Raw genomic sequence first — 25,992 nt, 5'->3', positions numbered from 1 at the left:
AACACTGACGTAATTCTGATAAAGGATACAACGTTCCGCCTGAGGGGTCCGGATACGGGGGAGGGGGACGAGACAACGAACATTCACTCTCTTGTTGTTTGTCTTCTTTTGAACTGAGCGCGGTCGGCTCAGCCAGCGCCATCTCGCCAACAGTCATTGGCGGCTCCGTCTCCTCTCGGCCCCTGCAAGAAACTGCTCCCGAACCCCCATCGGACCCAACCAGGTCCGGTGTCTTGCCTCCTCCGACGAGACGCAAAAGGTATCGAGCCTCTGCCAATTCCTTTCCCTCAACTCTGGCCGCTTTCAACGCCCCCAGTATCAGACCCCAAGTTTTTAACTCCGCTGTTTTCTGAGTGACCATTGCTCGTTGGGATAAGGCAGCGGTAATCGAATCCCAATTATTGTGGTCACAAATATCGTGGGGCAATGTTAATAGCCCCTCCTTCTCAAGCAGCGAGAGGACCGCAGCAATCTCCTTCTGAGAAGGAGCATGCTTCCCGTGATAGGTCTTACACGCGTGAGCGATCACCTTTATGACGGTTTCCATGTCGCCTCCGATCCTCCTCCCAATTGAGACCAGGATCCCAGGCTCTTCTCCGGCGTGATCCCGGAGGCTATATTCGTCGCTCGTCCGCGACCTCCACCGACAGAGGGGTGACTGCAGATTCCCTCTGTCCCCGGGCTTGTCCCCAGGCTTCCACCGCCCAGCAAGTGCTAACGCCCCGCGGTGGGCTCCTGCCCCGTCAAGCAGACAGCCGACTCGTTCCCCTAAGCATCACGTCGGGGGTCACCACTTGTTGCCTTTCGCAGGCAACCGTGATGTTCGTTGCTTAGGGGAGCCTGCGGCTTGGCCATATACCGAGGTGACACCAATATGATGAGCGGTAAAATGGCCTCTATTCACTACTAAACACAGCTTATATTACATTTTTACCTACAAAACTGTGCTGTCATGTCCCACTCTGATTGGTTCATACCAGACAACACCGTGCCCTATTTGGCCGTCTCCACATTCTTTTCTCATTCTTCTTCTCCTGTTTTCTCTGCATCAAGGTCAGCACGATAGCACTGTCTCTCTATGCTTAGGGAGAGGCCTGTCCCGTACATCCCGTGCCCCCGCAAGACGCCTACTACAACACTCTGAGGCTCCCCCACTCCCCCCTCTTTTTTTGGGGGGGGGGTGGGGCCTTTGGGCCTGCTGTCTCCCTGTCACAGAAACAGATGTATCTAATGATAACTGTGACAGTAACTCAGGGGAACTTGATTTTGGGAGAAAACAGTCAGTAGTTGTATGCATATATGTATGCAATGCTAATTTTTGTTATGATTAGTATGTGTATATGTTTGTGATCTATATTTTAAGCATGCTGTTATGATATGGAATAAGGGGTGGATACTGTCCTGGATTTATCAGCATTCCATATCATGACATCATGCAGCAGGCTGTTGGGTGCTGTAGCCTCATGTACTGTCGAGCTGCATTTCCTGGGTCCTGTGCTTCTAACAGTCAGCTATTCCCATGTGAGTTTCAGCTCTCTGAGAGGAAGATAGGCTGAGAAGAGAGAGACTACGGTTCCCAGAATTCTCTAGTACTCCTTATCTTTTATCTTATATTTGTAGTGAATTAGTTCTCTCTCCTTATCTTAATTGAGTTGTTTTTGTTTTTCTTCTCCCTGAAAAGGGGATTGGAGTGTGAAAAGGGCCAGTGAGGCCTTCTCCTCCCTCTTCCCCTCCCCCCCCCCCCCCCCCCCCCCCAGTCACACATGAAACACACATATACCAGGACAGTGAGTCCTCCAGGACTTAAGTATGATTTGGGGCTGGAGTCCCCACTGTGCACAGGAACAAAGAGCTTACTGAGGAGCTGACTTTTATTTGTGTTGTGCTGGTCATGCAAACCTCTCAGGAGCAATTTTTGCATCAGAGCAAATCAAGAAAAAGCTGTCCCAAACAAAGAGGTCATGAGGTAGACAGTGTCTGTTAATCCCAATGGGGGTCATGACATCAGTGGTGAGAAAAATTCTGGATGCAATGGTTTGTACAGGTGGCAGGAGACAAGCAAATATATTTGAAACTAGACTGAATGGAGTAATATAAGTAATATAAAATGAATTGTGGAACTGACGCTGCATTAATTGTGAAGGTACTAGATTATGTGGCAGCTGATTACTAGTTTTTGTAGATATAATTTTATGAAAACTTGCTGGGAATTGGCTTGGAATTTTTAGATATACTGATGAACACCTTAATTATCACTTTATACATAACTTTTGAGTTTATTAAGCCAAAAATAGTCCCTAGCAAATATTGCCAGAGAATAAATGCTGACAACATAGATCGATTTGGCACATCATTGCTGCGGAGACCAGCTTCAGGGCAGGTAAGACCGCTGGACAAGGGACCTAAAGCAAAAAGGCTGACCAAAAAGCTCTTTTTAGGGCTTTTTCGAAGCTAGCAAAAGCACTATACCGGTGCCGAGGGGCTGGCAGCTTGTGGGCGGGCTGCTGAGCCAGCAGGGGCGGAGCTGGCACTGCCCACTCTTATCTCTTGAGCTCGACCTTGACCTTTTGCTGTGCGACTAGAAGCATCTTCGGGACTTAACCCACTAGGTGAGAAAAGGATGTTACCTTCCACCGTCAGCAGGAAGGGAGTCAGTGTGTGAGCACAGCCCACCCTGCCCATACTGCAGCTGCAGGTGTGGGAGGTGGGTCTTGTGGCAGGATACGTGAGTGTTTCTTTTGTTCCTTTTGTCTTTGCTTAGGAGACCAGCTCTCCTACGGACAGTCCCTGAGACCTCCAGTTTGAACATGGTCTCTACCAGGAAGCGGGCTTGCACCAGGAAGACTGTGGCTACCCAGACAGAGGGCCTGCCCAGAAACGTGGCCATTCAGGTCTCTGGCTGCAGGGAGTGCCAGAGCCTGCTGCTGCCGAGGGAGGATGGGAAGGATGCCACCTGTGTGAGGTGCAAGCAGGTAGATGAGCTGCTCAGCCTGGTGGTAGAGCTCAGGGAGGCGGTGGAGAGATTAAGAACCATCAGAGAGTGCGAGCGGGAGATTGACTGGTGGAGTGCCTCTGAGAGAAAGATGCAGAGATTCCACCCCCCAAACCATAGTGGACCCTCTCCCTTGCTGTAGTTGAGCACAGAGAGCCGATTCAAGAGGAGAGGAGGGATGGCAGCAGGTCCCAGCTCAGAAATGCAGGCGACCCCCACCCCGACCTACCACGGTTCCTCAGGTGTCTCTACATAATAGGTTTGATGCCCTGAAACTGGAGGGAGAGGTGAGTGAGGATAAGGTGGGAAGACTGCCTCCAAGTGTGACTAAGGTGAGGAGGTCAGCTCCATGCTTAAAGACTGCCTCCTCCAGAAAAGAAAGGAGGGTGATAGTTGTAGGTGACTCCCTCCTGAGAGGAACAGAGGGCCCGATATGTCGGCCTGACCCTACCCGTAGGGAGGTGTGCTGCCTCCCTGGGGCCCGGGTCAGTGATATTTCCAGGAAACTTCCTGGTCTGATCCACCCCTCTGATTACTATCCATTATTGATAGTTCAGGCTGGCAACGATGAGGTTGCTGACAGAAGCCTGAGGGCTATAAAAAATTATTTTAGGGGACTGGGGAGGTTAGTTGACAATGCAGGCATACAAGTAGTATTTGCAGGTATTCCTACAGTGGCAGGGAAAGGTAATGCAGTGACCAGGAAAACCCATCGCATAAACACATGGCTGAGAGGCTGGTGCAAATGCAAGAATCTCGGGTTCTTTGATCATGGGGTGGTCTATTTGGCACCTGGCCTGAGGTCTGCAGATGGGTATCACCTGTCTCAAAGGAAGAAATGGATCCTTGCCCAGGGGCTGGCAGGACTTGTAGAGAGGTCTTTAAACTAGACATGAGGGGGGAAGGGGATAAAACCAGGCCTGCTAGAGATGAACCTGGGGGAGCGATAATAGGATTAGGGGTGAGGCAAGAGGCCCAGCTAAAGTGTGTCTATACCAATGCACGCAGCATGGGCAACAAACAAGAAGAGTTAGAAGCCATTGTGCAGCAGGCAAGCTATGACCTAGTTGCCATTACAGAACCATGGTGGGACCACTCCCATCACTGGAGTGCTGCAATGGATGGCTACAAACTCTTCAGGAAGGATAGGCAAGGAAGGAGGGGTGGTGGCGTGGCTCTCTATGTTAAAGAGTGCTTTGAGGATACTGAACTTATGACTGGGAATAATAAGGTTGACTCCTTATGGGTTAAGATCAGGGGAAGAGCCGACAAGGCAGACATCCTGGTGGGCGTCTGTTATAGACCGCCAAACCAGGATGAAGAGACAGATGAGGTGTTCTATGAGCAGCTGGCGGAAGCTGCGCAATCGCCGGCCCTTGTCCTCATGGGGGACATCAACTTCCCCAACATATGCTGGGAATACAAAATAGCACAGAAGAAGCAGTCTAGGAGGTTTCTGGAATGTATGGAGGACAACTTCTTGATGCAGATGATAAGAGAACCTACGAGAGGAGCTGCCCCGTTAGACCTGCTGTTCACAAACAGAGAAGGTCTGGTGGGAGATGTAGAGGTTGGGGGCTGTCTTGGGCAGAGTGACCACGACATGGTAGAGTTCTCGATTCTTGGTGGAGATAGGAGGGGGAACAGCAAAACTGCTACCTTGGACTTCCGGAGGGTGGACTTTGAATTGTTCAGGAGACTAGTAGGGAGAGTCCCCTGGGGCTCAGTCTTAGAGAGTAAAGGGGTACAAGATGGCTGGTTGCTCTTCAAGAAGGAAGTCTTAAAGGTGCAAGATCAGGCTGTCGCCCTGAGCCGCAAAATGAGCCGGCGAGGAAGATGACCGGCGTGGATGAATAGGGAACTATTCTTGAGGCTCCAGGAGAAAAAGAGAATCTACCTCCTGTGGAAGAAGGGACGGACAACCCGGAAAGAATACAGAGAAGTTGTTAAGATGTGCAGGGAGAAAATCAGAAAGGCAAAAGCCCAGCTTGAACTCAACCTGGCTGCTGGGGTAAAAGGGAACAAGAAACTCTTTTACAAGTATATCTACAGTAAGAGGAGGACCAGGGAGAATCTTATTCTGTACTGGATGAGGCTGAGAATGTGACCACTGAGGATAAGGAAAAGGCAGATGTTCTGAATGCCTTCTTTACATCTGTCTTTAAAAGACAGACCGGTTATCCTCAGGTTTCTCCACTCTCTGACCTGGCAGCCTTGGCTGGGGAGCAGACTAAACCCCCCATGATTCAGGAGGAAACAGTCAGAGACCTGCTACTCCAACTGGACTGCCACAAGTCCATGGGACCGGATGAGATTCACCTGTGAGTGCTGAGGGAACTGGCGGAGGTGATAGCCGAGCTGCTTTCCATCATCTATCAGCACTCCTTGTTGACTGGTGAGGTCCCAGAAGACTGGAGGCTTGCCAATGTGACTCCCATCTACAAGAAGGGCTGCAGGGAGGATCCGGGGAACTACAGGCCTGTTAGCCTGACCTCGGTGCCAGGGAAGATTATGGAGCAGATTGTCTTGAGGGAGATCACGCGGCACGTGCGGGACAACCAGGGGATCAGGCCTAGCCAGCATGGGTTCACGAAGGGCAGGTCCTGCTTGACCAACCTGATCTCCTTCTATGATCTAGTGACCCGTCTGGTGGATGAGGGAAAGGCTGTTGATGTGGTCTACCTAGACTTCAGCAAAGCCTTTGACACTGTCTCCCACAGTATTCTCCTGCAGAAGCTGGCAGTCCGTGGCTAGGACAGATACACTCTTGGCTGGGTAAGGAACTGGCTGGAGGGCTGGGCCCAGAGAGTGGTGGTGAATGGAGTTAAATCCAGCTGGCAACCGGTCACGAGTGGTGTTCTCCAGGGGTCGGTGCTGGGGCCTGTCCTCTTCAATATCTTCATTGATGACCTTGATGAGGGCATTGAGTGCACCCTCAGTAAGTTTGCAGATGACACCAAGCTAGCTGGAAGTGTTGATCTGCCTGAGCGTAGCGAGGCCCTACAGAGGGATCTGGATAGGTTGGATAGCTGGGCTGAAGCCAATGGGATGGGATTCGACAAGACCAAATGCCGGGTCCTGCACTTTGGCCACAATAACCCCAGGCAACGCTACAGGCTTGGGGCAGAGTGGCTGGAAGACTGTGTAGAGGAAATGGACCTGGGGGGTGCTGATTGACGCTAGACTGAACATGAGCCAGCAGTGTGCCCAGGTGGCCAAGAAGGCCAATGGCATCCTGGCTTGTATCAGAAATAGTGTGGTCAGCAGGAACAGGGAAGTAATTATTCCCCTGTACTCAGCACTGGTGAGGCCGCACCTCAAGTACTGTGTCCAGTTTTGGGCCCCTCACTGTAAGAAAGACATCGAGACCCTGGAGCGTGTCCAGAGAAGGGCAACAAAGCTGGTGAGGGGTCTGGAGCACAGGCCTTACGAGGAGCAGCTGAAGGAGCTGGGATTGTTCGGTCTAGAGAAGAGGAGGCTCAGGGGAGACCTTATTGCTCTCTATAACTACCTGAAAGGAGGTTGTAGTGAGCTGGGGGTCAGCCTCTTCTCTCGTGTGACTAGTGATAGGACTAGAAGGAATGGCTTCAAGCTGCGCCGTGGTAGTTTCAGGCTGGACGTTAGGAAATACTACTTCTCTGAAAGGGTGGTCAGGCACTGGAATCAGCTGCCCAGAGAGGTGGTGGAGTCACCGAGCCTGGTGGTGTTCAAAGAGCGTTTGGATGTTGTGTTGAGGGACATGGTTTAGCGAGAACCATTGATGAAGGGCGAATGGTTGGACTGGATGATCCTGTGGGTCTTTTCCAACCTTAGCGATTCTATGATTCTATGATCTTTAGGTTCTAGCAGTGGTTAGGGGGAGAAAAATCCTGAACAGAAGTCAGTAACACCCCTTCCAGTTGTGCTGAGCATCGAAAAGCCTCTCTCATCCAAGAGCTTCTCTGTGGGAGCCTTTACAGGACCTGCACAGAGCTGAGTCACATAGTGCATTCTCTCTCAGCCTGTAAACTGGACACTGTGCAGAAATAGAGTAGAAATGATTGATTGACTCTTACACAGCAAAATGACAGCTCTTAGGGCTCCCACAGAATCACAGAACCACAGGGGTTGGAGGGGACCTCTGAAGATCCACCAGTCCAACACTCCCTAAAACATGTTCCCTAGAGCAGGTTGCACAGGAAAGTGTCCAGGTAGGTTTGAATGTCTCCAGAGGAGACTCTGTGCTTCCTGCCAGGGTGCTGCAGATAACAGGAGTGGCTGTGAGATGTGCTTGGGTGTAATTAATTTTAATGAACAACTGCTCCAAACCAAGCTCTGTGCTGATTTACATGCTGTGTGTCTCCCAGTATTTCACAACAGTGCAGAATTTGATCCATCACACCAAGCTTATTGCAGGGTATAATGAAATACAGGGAGCACCAAACAAGACATTTGGAAACTCTTCTGAAGGAGTTTTCCAGTAAAGCCTTTGTTGAATCATAGAATCATTAAGGTTGGAAAAGACCTCCAAGACCATCAAGTTCAACCATCAACCCATCCCCACCATGCCCACTAACCATGTCCCCAAGTACCACATCTCCACGGTTCTCGATCACCTCCAGGACAGTGACTTCACCACTTCCCTGGACAGCCAATTTCAATGACTGACTAGATCCTTAGGATGGTGCTGCAGTGGATATCTCTGAACCAGGGACTTCAGTCTTGTATAGAAAAGATCCCGGAGATCCATATAGCAGGCACGTGGCTGAGAAAGCAAACACTGAGCATCAGGCACAGGAGACTGGAGAGGAACCCAAGCTTGACCCAAGGCTTTCCATCCCTGGGGGCTGCCTGCAGCCTCATCCAGCATGCACAGAGCAGTTGGGGCTAGTGCGGAACCAGGGCGTGTCCCGCTAGCACTGAGCGTTCATGGCACACTGCCATACAGTTTGAACGTATTTCCAGCTCCAGTGTACCCTGTGCAATATGGAATGCTTCTTGATTAAAATGACAGTCTGTTGCCTACAGTATGGAAAAATCTTCCAGTTCAGGCCATTAATTACTATTGACAGCAGGCAATTAAGAAAATGCAAAAGGGAAAAGCAGACACAGTTGAGTTTTACAGACTTTCAATGCACAATAAAACATTTTCTTTAAAAACAATGCATTCAATATTGTGTTTTGGCACGAGTCAATGTTGCAGGCACATTCACACCAAACAATAACATTGCTGAAAGATTCAAAATGAGTTATCACATTTTTCTCCACAAGTGATGGCCATGATGTGGATATGGCACCCCATTACAAGAACCAGGCTCCTTAACTCACAAATGTGATGACGTATTTACATGCACCACGCACTGTGCAGGCCACAACCACTCCTCTGGTACAAAGCAGGCCCCATCCTGGTTGCTCTGAGGCCAACAGAGACTTCAGGGGATCAGGACCAAGCAGTAGTTCTGCTTGTGACACATTTCACAACATGTGCAACCTTGCATGCCATTCACCTGAGACTGTACCCTGGCCCTTTGTCAACATCAGCCATTTAAAAATAAATAATGCTTTCAGTATGGCCATTAAATAATTAACCTTTTATTACAATTATGGCCATATTCTTAATATTTATCTTTTTATTTAAAACAACTCCATCAGGCGTTGAACTGTATAGACATTAGAATAAAGACACATTCATTTACAGAAAACCTGTTTTCTAAATGCTTTTTTTTTTGCAACCTCCATTCACAGTTAGCTATATTTCACAAATACTTGCCTTTTGGTATACTCCACAATTCAAACAGGTAGCCAAAATATATATATTTTTTAGTGTATCCTACTACCATTCACTGAAAAGATGCAAGTAGCTAAAACACAAAACAAGGATGTAAAGAGAAGGAAAGGTAACACACCTATTCCATATACACCTCTTCCTTCCATTCCCCACTTGATGGCTCTGTCCCAGCACCATCACCACTCTATCCTCAACTCCATTGTGGGCCATCCCCATGTTCCTGCAGTGCCATCACCTCGTGGCTGCCACCAGGAGCCCTTTCCATAGAGCTTCTCCTGACACTGTAAGCTGAAAGGTTTTGTACTTGCAAGAACTGATCATGTTGCATTATGTGTGCTTTCATTTAGTTATATTTTTTTGTCTAGACATATCTAGAAATAATAGTGAATATTTTCCCTGAACCATCAGGAATTCATTTAGATAGACAGTGAAGGGAAGGTTGAGGATCAAGCAAAGGGGAAGGAAGAGTCTAGCTAACATGCTAATGGATGCAGAGAGGATTTGCTGTCCTGGACACAAAGGCTGCAGCTGGCAGATCCAGGAGCAGGGAGTCAGGCTTGCCGGGCAGAAGCATGCTTGCTATTTTAACCAAAACACTTATTTTCTGCCCTGAAAAGATGCTTGTTCAAGGAGCCTCTGTTTCTTATTCCTTTTTTTGTCTGCACCTTTGGTTCATTGCCTCTCTGAAGACACAAGCCAACCCCCCATTTCCTCCTGGACACAGGTGCTGTCACCTCACCTCCATCAACACAACCTGGACGGTACCTTGAGGCTGAGGGACACCAGGTAAAGCCAGTGGCCTCAGGCACTACACTGAGACCCTAACATGGGGGTCTGCATAGAACCTAGCCTGAGAGCAGGGCTTGGGACAGAAGTCCAGCTCAGCCAGCACAGCTGCCCTTCCCCTTCAGTCTCCAAAGAAAAGCAGAATTCAGAGAGATCTAGGAAAACAGGCAGAAACAAAGGATGTACATTTAAAATATGGTTTTACACACCACAACAGCTCCAACAAAAAATATTGATACTAAGAAGCAATTTACTTTGGGCTGTATTGCACCACTGACTTTGGGGCAGAACTCCTCATTAAAATCAGTGATTCTGAAATGGTAATTGTGGTTCTGGAAAATCAATAGGGAGTTTTGCTTAAAAATCAATGATATAATATGGCCCTTTGTCAATAATTTTTCTGTGTTCTCATTTCCAAATATTTGCAGCCATTTCCATGCTTCCTTCTCCACACTCTGCACAACTCGGTGGCAATGGCCATTCCTTGGGACTGGCACTGATCCCTCTGTCCAGGGGGCAGAGCCCCAAGACCACCCCAGGAGCCTCTGCCTTGGGCCTTGCACCACAACTGGGAGTGCCCCATTTGCCCAAGTCAAAGAGGTGAAGGGAAGCCTGTGCATGTAAGAGCTTCCTGTTGTGGTGTTCTCAACAATGTAGGCACACTCAGTGGTGCAGCCATGCATGCTGGAGTCCACACAACTTCATTGACCTCAACAGCATGGCCATGAGAATCACAGAACTGTAGGGGTTGGAAGGAGATAATCTAGTCCAACCCCCCAAGAAGCAACAGCTGGGGATGGCACCATCAGAAGAACAGAGATCCACAAGTGGACAACCTTCCTAGATTCATTGCAATTAGGAAAGGTGCTTATATTTTTTAAAAATATGAAAAATTAAATAATTGCTTGGGGCAATTTAGGTTTTTGATTTCAGCTTATAATTTTTACTGATTATCTTCCAATATGGGTACTCTAGAGTAGTCATTTTGAATGGACAGAAGAATTATTCATATTTATTTAATTTTCTGAATAGAAATGATCACTCCTCTACAGGAAATTGATAGCTTGCCTCTTAATTAAGACACCTGCCATTAAGCAGGGCCCCACACCATATTGCAGTCTGTGGCTCCTCTGTCCCCAGGGATCCTGGCTGCACACCACCATGAACTGCAAAGTGATCTGGGGATTAGCCAGCATGTATCTACAGTGCAGCTCAATGACAAATTGCACTGGAAATAACTAATCACTGTACGTCATTAACAACTGGTGCAGAACCCTTCCTTCCCTCTGCAATTTCTGTTTATCTGCTTTTGGGTGTGTTCCAGCACCCAGGGAACAGTGTCTGGCAGAGATGGGTGCTCCCTGCCCTGCTGCTGCTACAACACAAATAATAAATGGCAATATTAGTAATAAATCACACTGCACCGCACAGCATAGCACTAGTGTTGCTTCACAGCGATGTCTCCTTAAGGATGCTTGCTACAAGTCATGCTCTGTTGTATGAGCAGTGACGAGAGCAGGCAGTGAGGCAAGTTAGCAGTGCCCAAGGGCTGATATTGGATTGTGCCTTGGGAAAGGAACTTTGCAGCCATCAGCCTCCTGCACAAGCACATCTGAAGTCGTGGGCACCAGGCTGGTGGTGCCAGAGGCCATCTGAGCCCCTTCACAGCTCCAAATGCCCATTGCCAAAGTAAAAGCCAGAAAATACTGCATAATTAAAATAGGGAAGAATGGGGCATTTTCAAAATGGCTTTAAAACTCTCAGTATTCATAGCCAGTGCAGAGGGGTGAAGTTTCCTCCCTGCTGGAGTATGCCCAATTTGGTTGTGTGCCAGATGCAGTCACTTTTCCCCCAAAGTGTGGGTGCTGTGCAGTAAAATGTGCACTTTTAAGGTATGATTTTAAATTGCCTTTTGCATCTTCTTCCAGTGTATAGTCAGTTCTCAGCATCATACAGAATAGTATTTAAATGTTAAAATACTTTGAAGCATACTTGTTTTAATAAGAAAAAGTTGTTTTACAGACTCTTTTATCCTGAGGCATCATGGCCAAGATTTTCAAATACAAGTGACCCTAAGATTTATCTTTTTTTGCAACCAGTCTGACCATCTGACCATCAAAGGTACTTAGAAAGCTGCATCTCCCCAAATATCTGTTCTTGACTGGAACATGAGACTGCTAATTCAGTTGTCTGACTGGGGACTTAGCAATGTTAAAGGAGACTCTGGGAATCACATCTCCTACTCTCTGCATTTCCACTGTGCTCGCTTCCCTCTCAAGGCCATTTCTCAGAAATTGGGCTGCCCTGGCCTCACTCCATCTCCCCCCTGACCTGGTGCCAGTGGGGCTGTTGGGGGGGGATGAGGAAGCCAGGTACAAGCCATATTTTGACCTTCTCCATATTGTTATTAAATGTAAAATTCAATAAATACAAAAATATGCAAGCAGTGGAAGTGGGGTTCCACACTGAGGAACTTGTAAGTGACAATTAACTGGGGTTTTGGGGTGGCTTTTTCAATTGGCCAAGGTAAGTCTACATATGCTGAACTTCTCATAGCAACATATGTGAAAAAGCATAATTCTAGTTCTAATCTGAAAGGAACAATCAAATTAAGATGTTTAGAGGCATTTAGTGGAATGCTGAAATATGAAAAGATGTTAAAACAGATTTCATAGCGTATGTATAAAAGCAAAATATTTCACCTTTGCTGTGCTGCTGCATGAATAGCATCCACAGAATTTGATAAATGCTTCTGCATTGCTAAATATGCTTAAACCCTTTGATGAACGGTGACAAGGGTGATTAAAAAGCATCTTTATATTATGGAAAATATATCAGGGTGAGTATATATATATTTCTTTTAGAATTGTATCTGAAGAATGTTTAACTCATATTTGGGCACATTTTAGACCATCATTTGGGACTTCAAGATTTAGGTTCTTAGGCACAATGCAACAAGGTCAGTTTGGCCAGTCCTTCACCATGCATCCTATAGAGGAGCTGGAACTCTGCAGGCAGCTGGTGGGACTCCTGCCACTTGGTTGTAAACTTGGTTCCTTTCTTGTCATAGTAGTGATATGGGAGGTCCTCCCTTGTGTTGGGGTCAAACCCAAAGGGCCAGAATCCATACAAGTGAATTTCTTCACAAATGGCAGAAGCAAGGGTATACATGAGAATACCTGTGCTCAGCCGCTTGGGTGACAAGTGTTTGTTTTTCCAGTATCTGTGATAAAAACAAAGGCACGTTAGTATAGGGTACAAGTAATACCATGGGGTTGCTGTAAGAAAAAAATATATTACTGAATGGAGACCACCAAAAATGCTACTGCATGGAGACAATCAATGCTCACAGCTGATAACCTGAGTAAGGTAAGGCTGTTCAGGACACTCTGTAAAGAACAGGAATGCAGAAAAACCATTTTAGCACTCTCATCAAAATTCTCTTTTGAGATGTCCCTAGAATCATAGAATCATTAAGGTTGGAAAAGACCTCCAAGATCATCCAGTCCAACCATCCACATACCACCAATATTTCCCCAATAAACCACGTCCCTAAGTACCACATCTACATGTTTCTTGAACACCTCCAGGGATGGGGACTCTACTACCTCCCTAGGCAACTTGTGCCATTGTCTGACCACACTTTCAGAGAAGTTTTTCCTAATATCCAACCTGAACCTCCCCTGGTGCAACTTGAGGCCATTCCCTATAGTCCTATCACTAGTTATACGTGAGAAGAGGCTGACCTCCACCTTGCCACAACCTCCTTTCAGGGAGCTGTAGAGAGAAATAAGGCCTCCCCTCTTCTCCAGACTGAATAATCCCAGTTCCCTCAGCCACTCCTCATATCATTTGTGCTCACCTGGTTGTTGTTGTGGAGGACCCGGCACTTGGTCTTGTTGAACTGCATCCCATTGGCCTCAGTCCATCAATCCTGCCTGTCAAGATCCCTCTGCAGGGCCTTCCTACGCTCAGGCAGACGGACAATTCCTGCCAACTTGGTGTCATCTGCAAACTTATTGAGGGTGCATTCAATGCCCTCATCCAGGTCATCAACAAAGATATTGAACAGGACAGGCCCCAATGCCAACCCCTGGGGAACACCTCTTGTGACCAGTCGTCGCCACCTGGATTTAACTGCACTCACCACCACACTCTGGGCCCAGCCATCCAGCCAGTTCCTTACCCAGCCAAGAGTGTACCTGTGCATGCCATGGACTGCCAGCTTCTCCAGAATACTGTGGGAGACAGTGACAAAGGCTTTGCTGAAGTCTAGGTAGACCACATAAACAGCCTTTTCCTCATCCACCAGATGGGTCACTAGACCATAGAAGGAGATCAGGTTGATCAAGCAGGATCTGCCTTTCACAAACCCATGCTGGCTGGGCCTGATCCTCCAATTACCCCGTACATGCTGTGTTATCTCACTCAAGAAAATCTTTTCAGTAACCTTCCCTGGTACTGAGATCAGGCTGACAGACCTGTGTTTCCCCAGATCCTCCTTACAACCCTTCTTGTAAATGGGAGTCACATTGGCAAGCCTCCAGTCCTCTGGGACCTCTCCAGTTGACCAGGAACACTGATGGTGAAAAGCGGCTTGGCTACCACCTCTGCTAGTGGTTGGGGTCTGCTACGGGCCATCTGATCAGGAGGAGGCTGTGGACAAGGCCTTCTTGCTTCAGCTGCAGGAGGTGTCGCGCTCGCGGGCTCTTGTCCTGATGGGGGATTTCAACCACCTAGATATCTGCTGGGATAGCGGCATGGAGGGTGGCAGACAATCCAGGAGATTCCTGGAGTCTGTTGAGGACAACTGCCCGGTCCAGGTAATAGATGGACCAACCCGAGGTGAAGCCTTACTGGACCTGGTGCTCATTAATGCAGAGGAGAGCATTAGAGAGGTTAAGATTGGAGGCAGCCTGGGCTGTAGTGACCATGCCTTGGTGGAGTTTGTGATCTTGAAGAATGCGGGCCTGACAAAAAGCAGAGCTAGGACCCTGTGCTTTAGGAGAGCAAACTTCTTGCTGCTCAAGGAACTGCTGAGTGGGATCCCCTGGGAAACTGTCCTTAAGGGCATGGGCACAGAACAAAGCTGGAAGCTCTTTAAGGACACCCTTCTGAGAGTGCAATGGCTCTCCATCCCCCAGCAGAAGAAGTCAAGGATGGGAGGCAGGCAACCATCATGGCTGTGCAAGGACCTGCAGCTTAAACTGAGAGAAAAGAGGGAAATGTACAGAAAGTAAAAGCAGGGTTGTGTATCCTGGGAGGAATACAGGGCTGTTGTCCGTGTGTGTAGAAAGAAGATTAGGAAAGCCAAGGTGCAGATGGAGCTGAACTTGGCGAGGGATGTGAAAGATAACAAGAAGGGGTTCTACAGGTACATAGGCAGAAGGAGACAGGCCAAGGAGAGCGTTCCCCCTCTGATGAAAGGTAATGGGGAGCTGGCTTCCTCAGACATAGAAAAAGCTGAGGAACTCAGTGAGTGCTTTGCCTCAGTCTTCACGGGTGGTCAGGCTTCCTATGTCTGCCAGGACCATGAGCCTCTAGGTGAGGGTGTGGGGAGGGGTTTCTGTCCCACTGTAACAGTGGAACAAGTCCAAGGCCTCTTCATGAAATTGAACGCATATAAGTCCATGGGGCAGGATGATATCCATCCTAGGGTTCTGAAAGAGATGGCTGATGTGGTTGCCGAGCTGCTCTCCATCATATTTGAAAAATCATGTCTGTCTGGTGAAGTCCCCGGTGACTGGAAAAAGGGAAACATTACTCCCATTTTCAGGAAAGAGAGAAAGGAAGATCTGGGGAACTACAGGCCAGTGAGCCTCACATCTGTGCCTGGGAAGATCATAGAGCAGATCCTCCTAGAAGCTATGTTAAGGCACATACGAGACAAAGAGGTGATTTGAGACAGCCAGCATGGCTTCACCAAGGGCAAATCATGCCTGACCAATCTGGTGGCCTTCTATGATAGAGTGACAGCTTCGGTAGATGGGGGAAAGGCAGTGGATGTCATCTACCTGGACTTCTGCAAAGCCTTTGACATGGTCCCTCACCACATCCTTCTCTCTATATTGGAGAGGTGTGGATTCGAAGGATGGATTGTTCAGTGGATTAGGAATTGGCTAGCTGGTCGCAGCCAAAGTGTTGTGATCAATGGTTCTGTGTCAGGGTGGAGGCCGGTCACAAGTGGTGTCCCTCAGGGGTCGGTCTTGGGACCAGTGCTCTTCACCATCTTCATCAACGACATAGACAATGGCACTGAGTGCACCCTCAGCAAGTTTGCGGACGACACCAAGATGAGTGGTGCAGCCGATATGTTGGAAGGAAGGGAAGCCATCCAGAAGGGACCTGGACAGGCTGGAGAAGTGGTCCCCTGAAAACCTAATGAGGTTCAATAAGGCCAAGTGCAGGGTGCTGCACTTGGGTCGGGGCAATCCCAGGTATTTAAACAAACTGGGGGAAGATCTCCTTGAGAGCAGCCCTGCAGAGAAGGACTTGGGGGTCCTGGTGGACGAGAAGCTGGACATGATCCAGCAGTGTGCGCTTGAAGCCTGGAAGGCCAACTGTGTTCTGGGCTGCATTAAAAAAGGGGTGGCCAGCAGGGAGAGGGTGGTGATTGTCCCCCTCTTACTCAGCTCTTGTGAGGCCCCATGTGGAGTACTGCGTCCAGGCCTGGGGCATAAAAGAAGGCTCCAGGGAGACCTCATTGCGGCCTTCCTGGACTCGAAGGGAGCATATAAACAGGAAGGGGAACGGCTGTTTACAAGGGTGGATAGTGATAGGACAAGGGGGAATGGTCTTAAACCGAGATAAGGGAGGTTTAGGTTAGATATTAGGAGGAAGTTTTTCACACAGAGGGTGGTGACGCACTGGAACAGGTTGCCCCAAGAGGTTGTGGATGCCCCATCCCTAGAGGCATTCAAGGCAAGGCTGGATGTGGCTCTGGGCAGCCTGGTCTAGTGGTTGGCAACCCTGCCCATAGCAGGGGAGTTGAAACTCCATGATCATTGTGGTCCTTTTCAACCCAGGCCATTCTATGATTCTTTGATTCTATGATTCTGCCAGCTCCCTCAGAACCCTCTGGTGGATCCCGTCTGGCCCCATGAACTTGTAGCAGTCCAGGTGGCATAGTAGGTCTCTAACTGTTTCCACCTAAATTGTGGGGGGTTTATTCTGCTCCCCCTCCCAGACTTCTAGGTCAGGAGGTAGAGTACCCCAAGGGTAATTGGTCTGACTTTTAAAGACAGATGTAAAGAAGGCATTGAGAACTTCAGCCTTTCCCTTATCCTCAGTGATCATATTCCCTGCCACATCCAGTAAAGGATGGAGATTCTCCTTAGCCGTATTCTTATTGTTAATATATTTGTAAAAACATTTTTTGTTCTCATTAACCCCAATGACCAGGTTTATCTCAAGCTGGGCTTTTGCCTTTCTAATTTTCTCCCTTCTTATCCTAACAGCTTACTTCTGCTCCCCCCAAGTTGCCTGTCCTTTCTTCCTCAGGAGGTAGACTTTTTCTCCTGGAGCCTCAGAAAGAGTTCCCTGTTCAGCCATGCCGGTCTTCTTTCCTGTCAGCTCATCTTACAGCACACAGAGGCAGCCTACTCCTGTTCCTTTAAGACTTCATTCTGGAGAAGTGTCCAGCCTTTGTGTACCCTTCAGGATCAAATCCCAAGGTATCCTCCCTACCAGTGTCCTGAACAGTTCAAAGTCTGCCCTCTGGAAGTCCAAGATAGCAGTTTTGCTGGCCTCCCTCCTGACTTCACCAAGAATTGAGAACTCTATCATTTTGTGGGCATTCTGCCAAAGACAGCTCCGGACCACCACATCTCCCATCAGTTCTGCTCTGTTTGTGAACAGCAGGTCTATTGGGGCAAAGCCTCTGGTAGGCTCTCTTATTAGCTGTGTCAGGAAGGTATCTTCTACACACTCTAGAAACTTCCTAGACTCCTTCTTCTGTGCTGTATTGTACTTCCAGCATATATCAGGGATGTTGAAGTCCCCCATGAGAACAAGGGCTGGCAATTGTCTAACTTCTTCCAGTTCCTTGTAGAATGCCTTGTCCATCACTTCATCCTATTTTGGCATCAAGACTCATTTTATCCCCTTCCCCCTCATACCTAGTTTAAAGCTCTCTCAACAAGCCCTGCCATCTCCTGGGCTAGGATCCATTTCCCCCTTTGAGACAGGTGGGACCCATCTGCAGCCATCAGGCCAGGTGTCAAGTAAACCACCACTTCTGTGTGTGTTTTTGGTTTTCCACCTGGAAAAGCAGGTCTGACTACTGGTCACATGTGCATTTGCTAAAGATGTGGCAATGTTATTCTTGTGTGAATGTCTATAGATTTGCCTAGATCACTCTACAGATGTCTGCTGGCACCCTATTTGCTACCTGAGAACAAGTTTCTTCCATAAACGGTACTTTTCTTATGCAAAATCGCATTCAACTCCTCTGCACTCCTCCTGCCTCTGCAAAAGCCATGGTAGGAGCAGTCCCACAACAGCACAGACCCTGGAACACTTACTAAAGCAATGATGGAACTGTATTTGCTCTGTAAGCAACAGTGTCGGGTCCTGACTGGCTAGGCAATGCCTTTCAGGTTAGGCATGACTAGGAAAATAAATATAATTGCATTTGTACAGAGAGAAATACATATTTTGACAAGTTAAATGTCAGAGAAAAATACACACCTGTTAACATGCTGCATTATATTTCCTGGCCATGCCAATTGGACCTTTAGTTGGCCTCGATGCTCAACAAAGAAGTCAACCAGTGTTCTTGTGACTGTTGCTGATGTGTGGAAGAAGAAAGCTGGAATCCAAATAATGGCTCCATCAAGCTTTTTTAAACTTAAAAAGAAGTTGTTGCGATCCTGAATGGTCAAAAGATTGTTGTAATACTTTTCCAGGATGCTGGGGTTGAAGGTTGTGAGATTGATTTTCCTTCCAACATCTTTTTGGAATGCCTCAGTTGGAGCAAAATTGCAGCGAAAAACAAAATCAGATTTATCTATTTCTTGCCCACACTGACTTCCAGTCAAGATTCCACTGTTTCCAACCACAGCGCAAACGTTGTAATGCTTATTCAGGATTGGTGACACATCTGGAAGCAGCGATCTGAAGTTATTGCTTATAGAAAAAACATACTTATGGCTGGAATAATCATAATGCATCAGCTGTCCAATCCGGACACTATTCTTGGTCAAAGAAAAATTTTTTATGACATCAACGTGCTGAAGGATTTCTTGCCTAAAATAAAATAGAAAGAAAAAAAAAAGAAAAAAAAAAGAAAACACTGAGTCACTGAGTTATATTTTGCTTTTGTCTGCTTTGGAGAGATTTATTTCCAGCTATACTTATTTTTTTCTTTCTAGAATATTATAAAGCAATTTACTGAGCAATGCAGTGATGCAATGGCTTTAAATTAATATAAACAGATAGAAATGATGGAGCTCCTCATCCAGTGCTCTGCTTGGTTTTACTGGGCTGTACTGACTGATGCCAGCTACAGATGTGTTTGTGGCTCATGAAAAAGTGTCAGGACTAAAATATTGCATTCTCTGTTTAAATGTGAGGCAGAACTAAGAGGACACATTTCCCACACCCACCTTCCTGAAGTTTAGTGTGAAACACATTTCTGTCTGTGCTGTGACACATGCCTGGTAAATGGGTTTTTTGCTGCTGCAGCTCTCTGCACACATTTCACTCTCAGTACTTGGACCATGGATTTATGGTAATGATGGATATTGTGTTTGCCATGAGATATCTGAAGCAAAATCAAGAAGTCCAGAATATTCCATTGTATTAACAGTAATGCAGTTGATTTTTTAAATGTGTGTATTCCATATGTTCTCATTTGGAAGTTTTGAGTCACAAAACAAGTGACAGTCACTGTCTCCCTTTATGTAAACATAATTCCTTAATGTCTTATTTGAGCAAACATGCCAACATTTTCACAAGCATTATTAGGAATACTTAAAAACAAACACAAACAAACAAAAAAAAAACAAAAACAAACAAAAAAAAAAAACAGAAAAACCCACCAACCCTGCTCAGGAATTTCCCTAGTGGGGCATAAAATTAGAAAATCAATACCACTTTATTTTCTCATGTTTATGGAAAACAACCTTTCTTCCAGCTTGCATCCTCCAATGTCTAAGCATTAATGGAGTCCCACTGGGTCCCCTAATTATGGGTTATGGATGCAGACAAATGCAAAGGCAGATCCTGAGGCATTAGCTCAAATCATCAGTGGGGTGACACAGAGTTATTTGTTGGCCTCTTCTCTCATATAACTAGTTATAGGACAAGAGGGAATGGCCTCAAGTTGCGCCAGGGGAGATTCAGGCTGGGTGTTAGGAAATAATACTGCTTTTCCAAAAGAGTAGTCAGGTGCTAGAATGGGCTGCCCAGGGAGGTAGTGGAGTCACCAACCCTGGAGGTGTTCAAGGAACGTTTAGACTTTGTGTTGAGGGACATGGTTTAGTGAGAACTATTGGTGATAGGTGAACGGTTGGACTGGATGATCTTGTAGGTCTTTTCCAACCTTGGTGATTCTATGATTCTATGATTTTTCACCCAGAGGGTGGTGACACACTGGATCAGGTTGCCCAGAGAGATTGTGGATGCCCCATCCCTGGAGGCATTCAAGGAAAGGCTGGATGTGGCTCTGGGCAGCCTGATATAGTGGTTGGTGACCTTGCCCATGGCAGGGGGGTTGAAACTCCATGATCATTGTGGTCCTTTTCAACCCAGGTTATACTATGATTCTATGATTAAGGATAAAGCAATGGTGCCAGGAATTAGGCCATACCAAGGGGTGGCCACTGTCACACCAGCGTGGGAGATCTCAGGGAAAGGATGGGGCAGGCAGGGTGCCATCTCCTCTCAATGGCCCACAGCTGCTTATGGGCTCCTCAGATAGGACACGTGAGCAGAGTCACAATGCAGCCTCTAAAATGGCAGGCAGATAAAATCATCATCCAAAATGGTAGTAGCCATATTAAACGGTTAAAGGATTTCCTTTTCTTTTACATCTTTATTGCTGTATACATACATACTGCAGTAAAGCCATTAAATAACAGAAGCTGGGAAGACATCACCATTTTCACATCACAGTGAAGAAAATAAAAGCCCATCTTGTTTCTCATTAATCTTTGAGAAAGCTTAAGGAACCAATAAATTCTTTCTACTGCAACAGTGCAATGTGGCCATGAACCTGCAAACAGGAGGCAGAAGTCAATGTGCAGTGAAGGCATCCCAGAAGGGTCTGGGCTTGGTGGCCCCCAATGAACTGCCCTCTGCCCACCCCACACCTAGAGTGGAGCTGGAAGCCACACTGCACTTGCTCAGAACTGCTGGGCATGTTTTGCCCTCCATGAGCATGGCTCTTCATGGCTGCTACAGCCTGATTTGTTTCGAGTTTTAAGCAACCACCTATTGATCTTGAAGAAATGACAATTTCACTTGCACTCTAGGAAACTGGGTCATGTTCCACTTGGTAGAAGGATGCATGTTGCACCTTGGTGTCCCACTCTGAATTAATGAATTCTTCCAAGATGTAAACATATAGGGAAATGCTCTGATTCAGCCTTTGTCTCTCACTGATGGCAAATTACTCAGAATTCAGAGTATTTAGCAGTCCCTGATTGTATTGTTTCAAATACTCAGGGGTAGGAGACAACACTAGAGAAAATGAGAGGGGGACAAGTGGGATGAGCTGTGCACTTACTTCTGCTGTGTGAATGCTGTCCGGTTGAACACCCACTTGGAGGGCTTGTCCTGCAACTCGTGGCCCAGCAAGTTCGTAATGGGAACGAACGAGGGGTCCAGGAACTTCAGCGCGAACTGGGACCTGGAGATGTGCGCACAGACTCACATGGACACAGGGACACACAAACACGGACACACACAGGCCGCACCCCGTCACCAGTCGGGGTGCATCAGCACCACGGACAGCGCCAGCAGAGCCGCGCCGCTCCCCGCGGTCTGGGCTGGGCTGGGCTGGGCTGGACTGAGCCATGCCGGGCTGAGCCGAGCTGAGTCGTGCAGGACTGTATTAAGTCATGCCGGGCCATGCCGGGCTGTACCGAGCCGTGCTGTGCCGTGATCACGTTGCAGCACCTCCAAGGCACCGAGATTCCCACTCCTGGCCCGGGTGTCCTGCGGTCCCGGGGGCCGCCCGCTTCCCGCAGGCCCAAGGCTGGGGGCAGCGCGGTGCGGGGGGAGCCGCCGCAGAGGCCGCGAGGACTTCCCTGGGCCTTCCCTCCGAGTGCGCCTGGACTTCCCCAGTGTCAGCCCGGGAGCGAGTGGGGGGCCGCTCCCTGTCCCCGAGCCGTGCCGGGCCGTGGCGGCCATACCGGGCCGTGGCGGCCATACCGGGCCGTGGCGGCCATACCGGGCCGTGGCGGCCATACCGGGCCGTGGCGGCCATACCGGGCCGTGGCGGCCATACCGGGCCGTGGCGGCCATACCGGGCCGCGCCCTCACCTGAATCCCGCGTGGAACATGTACATGCGGGGCCCCCTCGGGCTGGCGGCGCGAGGCGCGCCGATGATGTTGTCCTTCTTGAGCGAGATGTAGCTGATGAAGGAGAGGATGAGCAGAGCGATGCTGACCATCACCAGCCCCAGCACGCTGGCCACCCGCACCATCTTGCAATTCCTCATGACAGGAGGCGGCCCCGCGGCTGGGCGTGTGCGGCGGGGCTGCCGCGGGGCTGCATGCAGGGGCGGAGGGCGAGGAGGCAGCGGGGACGGAGACGGTGCCGGAACTGCTGGCAGCCGGTGAGAAAATGGAGGTATCAAGCGCCGGCGCGTTGGCATGGCAGTCGGCAGCCGCCCCCCCACGGGTCTCTGCCCAGACGGCCCCGGCCGCGCCGGCGTGCCTCCCCCGTCTCCCCCATTAGGCACTTCGAACACCCGACAGCCCTGGTGATGTCCCCCGGTGTGCCCTCCCCGGGCCCATGTTCCCTCCCAACAGCTTTGAGTTGCCTCCCCACGATGGTCCTGGGGTGTCACACAATGCCCCCTGCCAGCCCCAGAGTCCCTGCAGTGACACAGTCTGAGGGTGAGCATGGGAGTTTGGCACCCCCATTTCTCTTCACAGTCTGGCATGAGCTGCAGACCTCTTCTCATCAACATTCCCACTCCTTGCCATGGGCAATAGCCAATGGGCAATGGGGAATGGCATTCAAGTGCATTATGGTGTCCCCAGTCCCATGGTGTCTCCATGGTTGGAGGGTCTGGGTGCTTCCATGGGGCATTTTCCTGTGCCACAGCCTGCTTCTGGGTGATGCCAAACCCACTCAGAGATCCCTTATTGTGTAAAAACAGGATGCTACCCAAAGAGCCCTAGCTGCAATTAAACTGCCCCATAAATCCCACAGAAACTTTAACGTACTCTACCCCCTGACCTGGAAGTCTTGGATGGAGAGCAGAATAAACCTAGGAGGAAACAGTCAGAGACCTACTATTCCACCTGGACTGCCACAAGTCCATGGGGCCAGATGAAATCCATCCAAGAGTGCTGAGGGAACTGGCGAAGGTGATAGCCAAGCCGCTTTCCATCATCTATCAGTGTTCCTGGTCATGTGGAGAGGTCCCAGAAGACTGAAGGCTTTCCAATGTGACTCCCATCTACAAGAAGGGTTGTAAGGAGGATCTGGGGAACTACAGGTCTGTCATCCTGACCTCAGTACCAGAGAAGGTTATGGAGCAAATTGTCTTGAGGGAGTCACATGGCATGTGTGGGATGTGAGAGGCAGATTGTGTTTTTGCAGTGGAAATTTCCAGTATTACTGTATGTAGCATAGGATAAGTTGTTTTTCACAAAGAAAGCTGCTGAACAGAGTAAAGTTGAGACTGGGGTGTTCTGACCTGGGTAGAACTGGCACATGTATTAGGTAAAGTAATTATGCAAGGTAGGGGAGAGTCTGGTACAGAACAAATGTGCTAACTTTTGGAAACATTGCTCTCCGATCTCCATAGAAAAGTACAGAACATACCTAAAAACAATAGGTTGGTAACAGACATTGTATGGAAATGTATTGTAGCAACAGCGTCAGGAAGATTGTGAGCCTGAGACACTCAACTGTTGGGAAGTATATAGGAAATGGGTAGTAAGGGGAATGGAGAGAGCAATCCCTAAAACAATTAATTGGTCAGCTCTATATGCAATCAGTCAGGGACCTAAGGAGTCCCCATCTGAGTTCCTCAATAAATTAAGGGACACTATGAGAAGGCACACACCATTTAGACCTGGGGTCGGAGATAGGGATACAGCAATTAATTTCCCTCTTTATAGGACAGTCAGCAGGAGATATAAGGCAGAAACTACAAAAGTTAAAATTGATGGAAAGTAGGAATTTGAAAAATCTGTTGGATGAGGCTTGGAGGGTGTTTAGTAATTGAGAGGAGGAAGACAGAAAGAAGGACAGAATAATACTAGTGGCAGCTCTTCAGGAAGTTGGGGAAACAAAACCTGAAAGACCTATGGAATCCTTAGGGAAGGTTCAGTGTGCCATCTGCAGGAAGAAGAGACACTGGAAGAATAAATGCCCACTGAGAAATCAAAGAAAAGGAGGAACTGAGGGCAAGACTAGCGGATCCACTGGTTAGAATGAGACTAAGGAATCGGCAACAGAGTGTAGGGTTTTTGGTGGATACTGTAGCTACACATTCATTTTTAAATACATCTTTAACCCCAACTAGTGATGAGTTTGTTACCGTAAGGGGAGCCACCAGCCAAAGAGCCACCTAAAACCCTTAAAATTCTCATTGGGAAAACAGGTGGGAATACATAAGGTTTTGTATTTGCCAAATTCTCCAAAGCTCCTATTGGGATGGGATTTACTGGAACAATTAGAGGCGGAGCTAAAATTTGAGTCAGGAAGGATTGAGTTCAAGGTTAAAGAGGACCAATTAATCAAGGTACTTAGCCTAGCCCTGATTAACACACCTATTGGAACGGAAATCCTGGTGGAGGTGCAAAATCAGGTTTACCCAGGGGTATGGGCAGCAGAGGTCCTGGGACAAGCAAAATTGACTTCCCCAATACAAATTCGGCTAAAGCTGGGAGCTCAACCAATACAGGTTAAACAATATCCCCTATGATTTGCGGAAAGGAAGGGAATTCAAATGGTAATTGACTGATCTGTGAAAAATGTGTTGTTAGTGGAGTGCGATTCAAGATATAGTACTCCTATTTTGCCAGTTAAGAAACCAGATGGGAGCTACCAGACAGTATAGGATTTAAGGGCTATTAGCAAATTAGTAGAGGACTTACACCCTCTAGTGGCAGATCTGTATACTTGCAGCGTCTGATGCAAGGACTCAGATGTGAACGATCCAAATCCTTCATTACAAGTTCCCACATTACTTATATACCATCACAAGTTTTCTTTTTTTAGCTTTCCCATACGCCCCTACAACTTTCCCATCCACCTTTGCATGTCAACAGAGCATTCTACAAACACTCTTCAATCGTTCATGCGGGCGCTTATCCAATCAGAGCCGTGAGCCATTCTTTCTTCTTCTAGAGATGTCCTTGGTTCTCATGCTGTTTATCATGCTTCACAGGTGCTGCTATGAACAGTTTTTCCTATATTCCCACAATTCCCCCTTTTTTGTTTATTCTCAAACTACTACCATTCTATAGAGTAATAACACTAATTATATTAATAACATAATCATTATAACTCAATCAAGGCCTTGATTGACAATACTCTAAACGTGAGAAAGGAGACAAGGCAAACATAGCATAACAACAAAAAACACTGTTAAGCCCACTAAAAAGAACAAACACATGTTTGGCCTACAGCCCAGGTTTCTGCAACCTGGAAAAAATCCCTAAGGGCCCTGTTCTGTGTTAATCTGTAACTGGTTAGAAAACAGTCTTCAACTTTCATATACTCTGATATATTGATTTTGAATGAGCACTAAAATTTGTACAACAAATGCTTTTAGAGTGCTCACAACCATGCCTTTGGGCTAATAGAAAATTAATGGTTGTACAACTTTATGAAGTTGCATGTCAGATAGAATCAATATTAGTGGGCAAATGTGCTGGAGTATCACTAGGGGCACTATTACTTACTGACCCTTGAGAAACAGCAAACTGCGGAAAAGGAGAGAGAAGGAACATGTTGGCAGTGGATGTGATAGGCAGTGCCAGCAGGGTGTCCCCTGATTCAAAGTGCACTTTTCCTCTCACCCACCACAGATTCTCTCCCGCTTTTATTCTTCTCAGGGTCTGAAGGGTATGTTATTCTAACCTGCCCAGACTGCCAGGCAATTGCCCCTTTGCCTCAAATTGGGACAAATCCCCGTGGCACAGCACCTCTTCAACTGTGGCAGACAGATGTCACGTTCCCGAATTTGGCCATCTAAAATATGTACATGTAACAATATATACTCCTTCTTCTTACTTATTTGCCAGAGCACATACAGGC

General features: G+C 47.8%; 1 protein-coding gene across 1 annotated transcript; it reads right to left on the bottom strand.

The window, feature by feature from the left end:
* Positions 1 to 8,070: 8,070 nt before the first annotated feature.
* ST8SIA3L (ST8 alpha-N-acetyl-neuraminide alpha-2,8-sialyltransferase 3 like) lies at positions 8,071 to 22,220 on the bottom strand. The gene is made up of 4 exons (XM_001235792.6): positions 22,032 to 22,220; positions 21,274 to 21,396; positions 18,234 to 18,791; positions 8,071 to 12,768 (listed from the first exon to the last, which is right to left on the bottom strand). The coding sequence occupies exons 1-4, from the start codon at positions 22,208 to 22,210 to the stop codon at positions 12,486 to 12,488; spliced, it is 1,143 nt and encodes a 380-aa protein (XP_001235793.4). The 5' UTR covers positions 22,211 to 22,220; the 3' UTR covers positions 8,071 to 12,485.
* Between the last annotated feature and the right edge of the window lie 3,772 nt (positions 22,221 to 25,992).

This window comes from Gallus gallus, chromosome W, assembly GCF_016699485.2.
Source record: "Gallus gallus isolate bGalGal1 chromosome W, bGalGal1.mat.broiler.GRCg7b, whole genome shotgun sequence".
NCBI classification, from domain to species: domain Eukaryota; kingdom Metazoa; phylum Chordata; class Aves; order Galliformes; family Phasianidae; genus Gallus; species Gallus gallus.
This window is presented reverse-complemented; position numbering and strand designations above follow the sequence as displayed.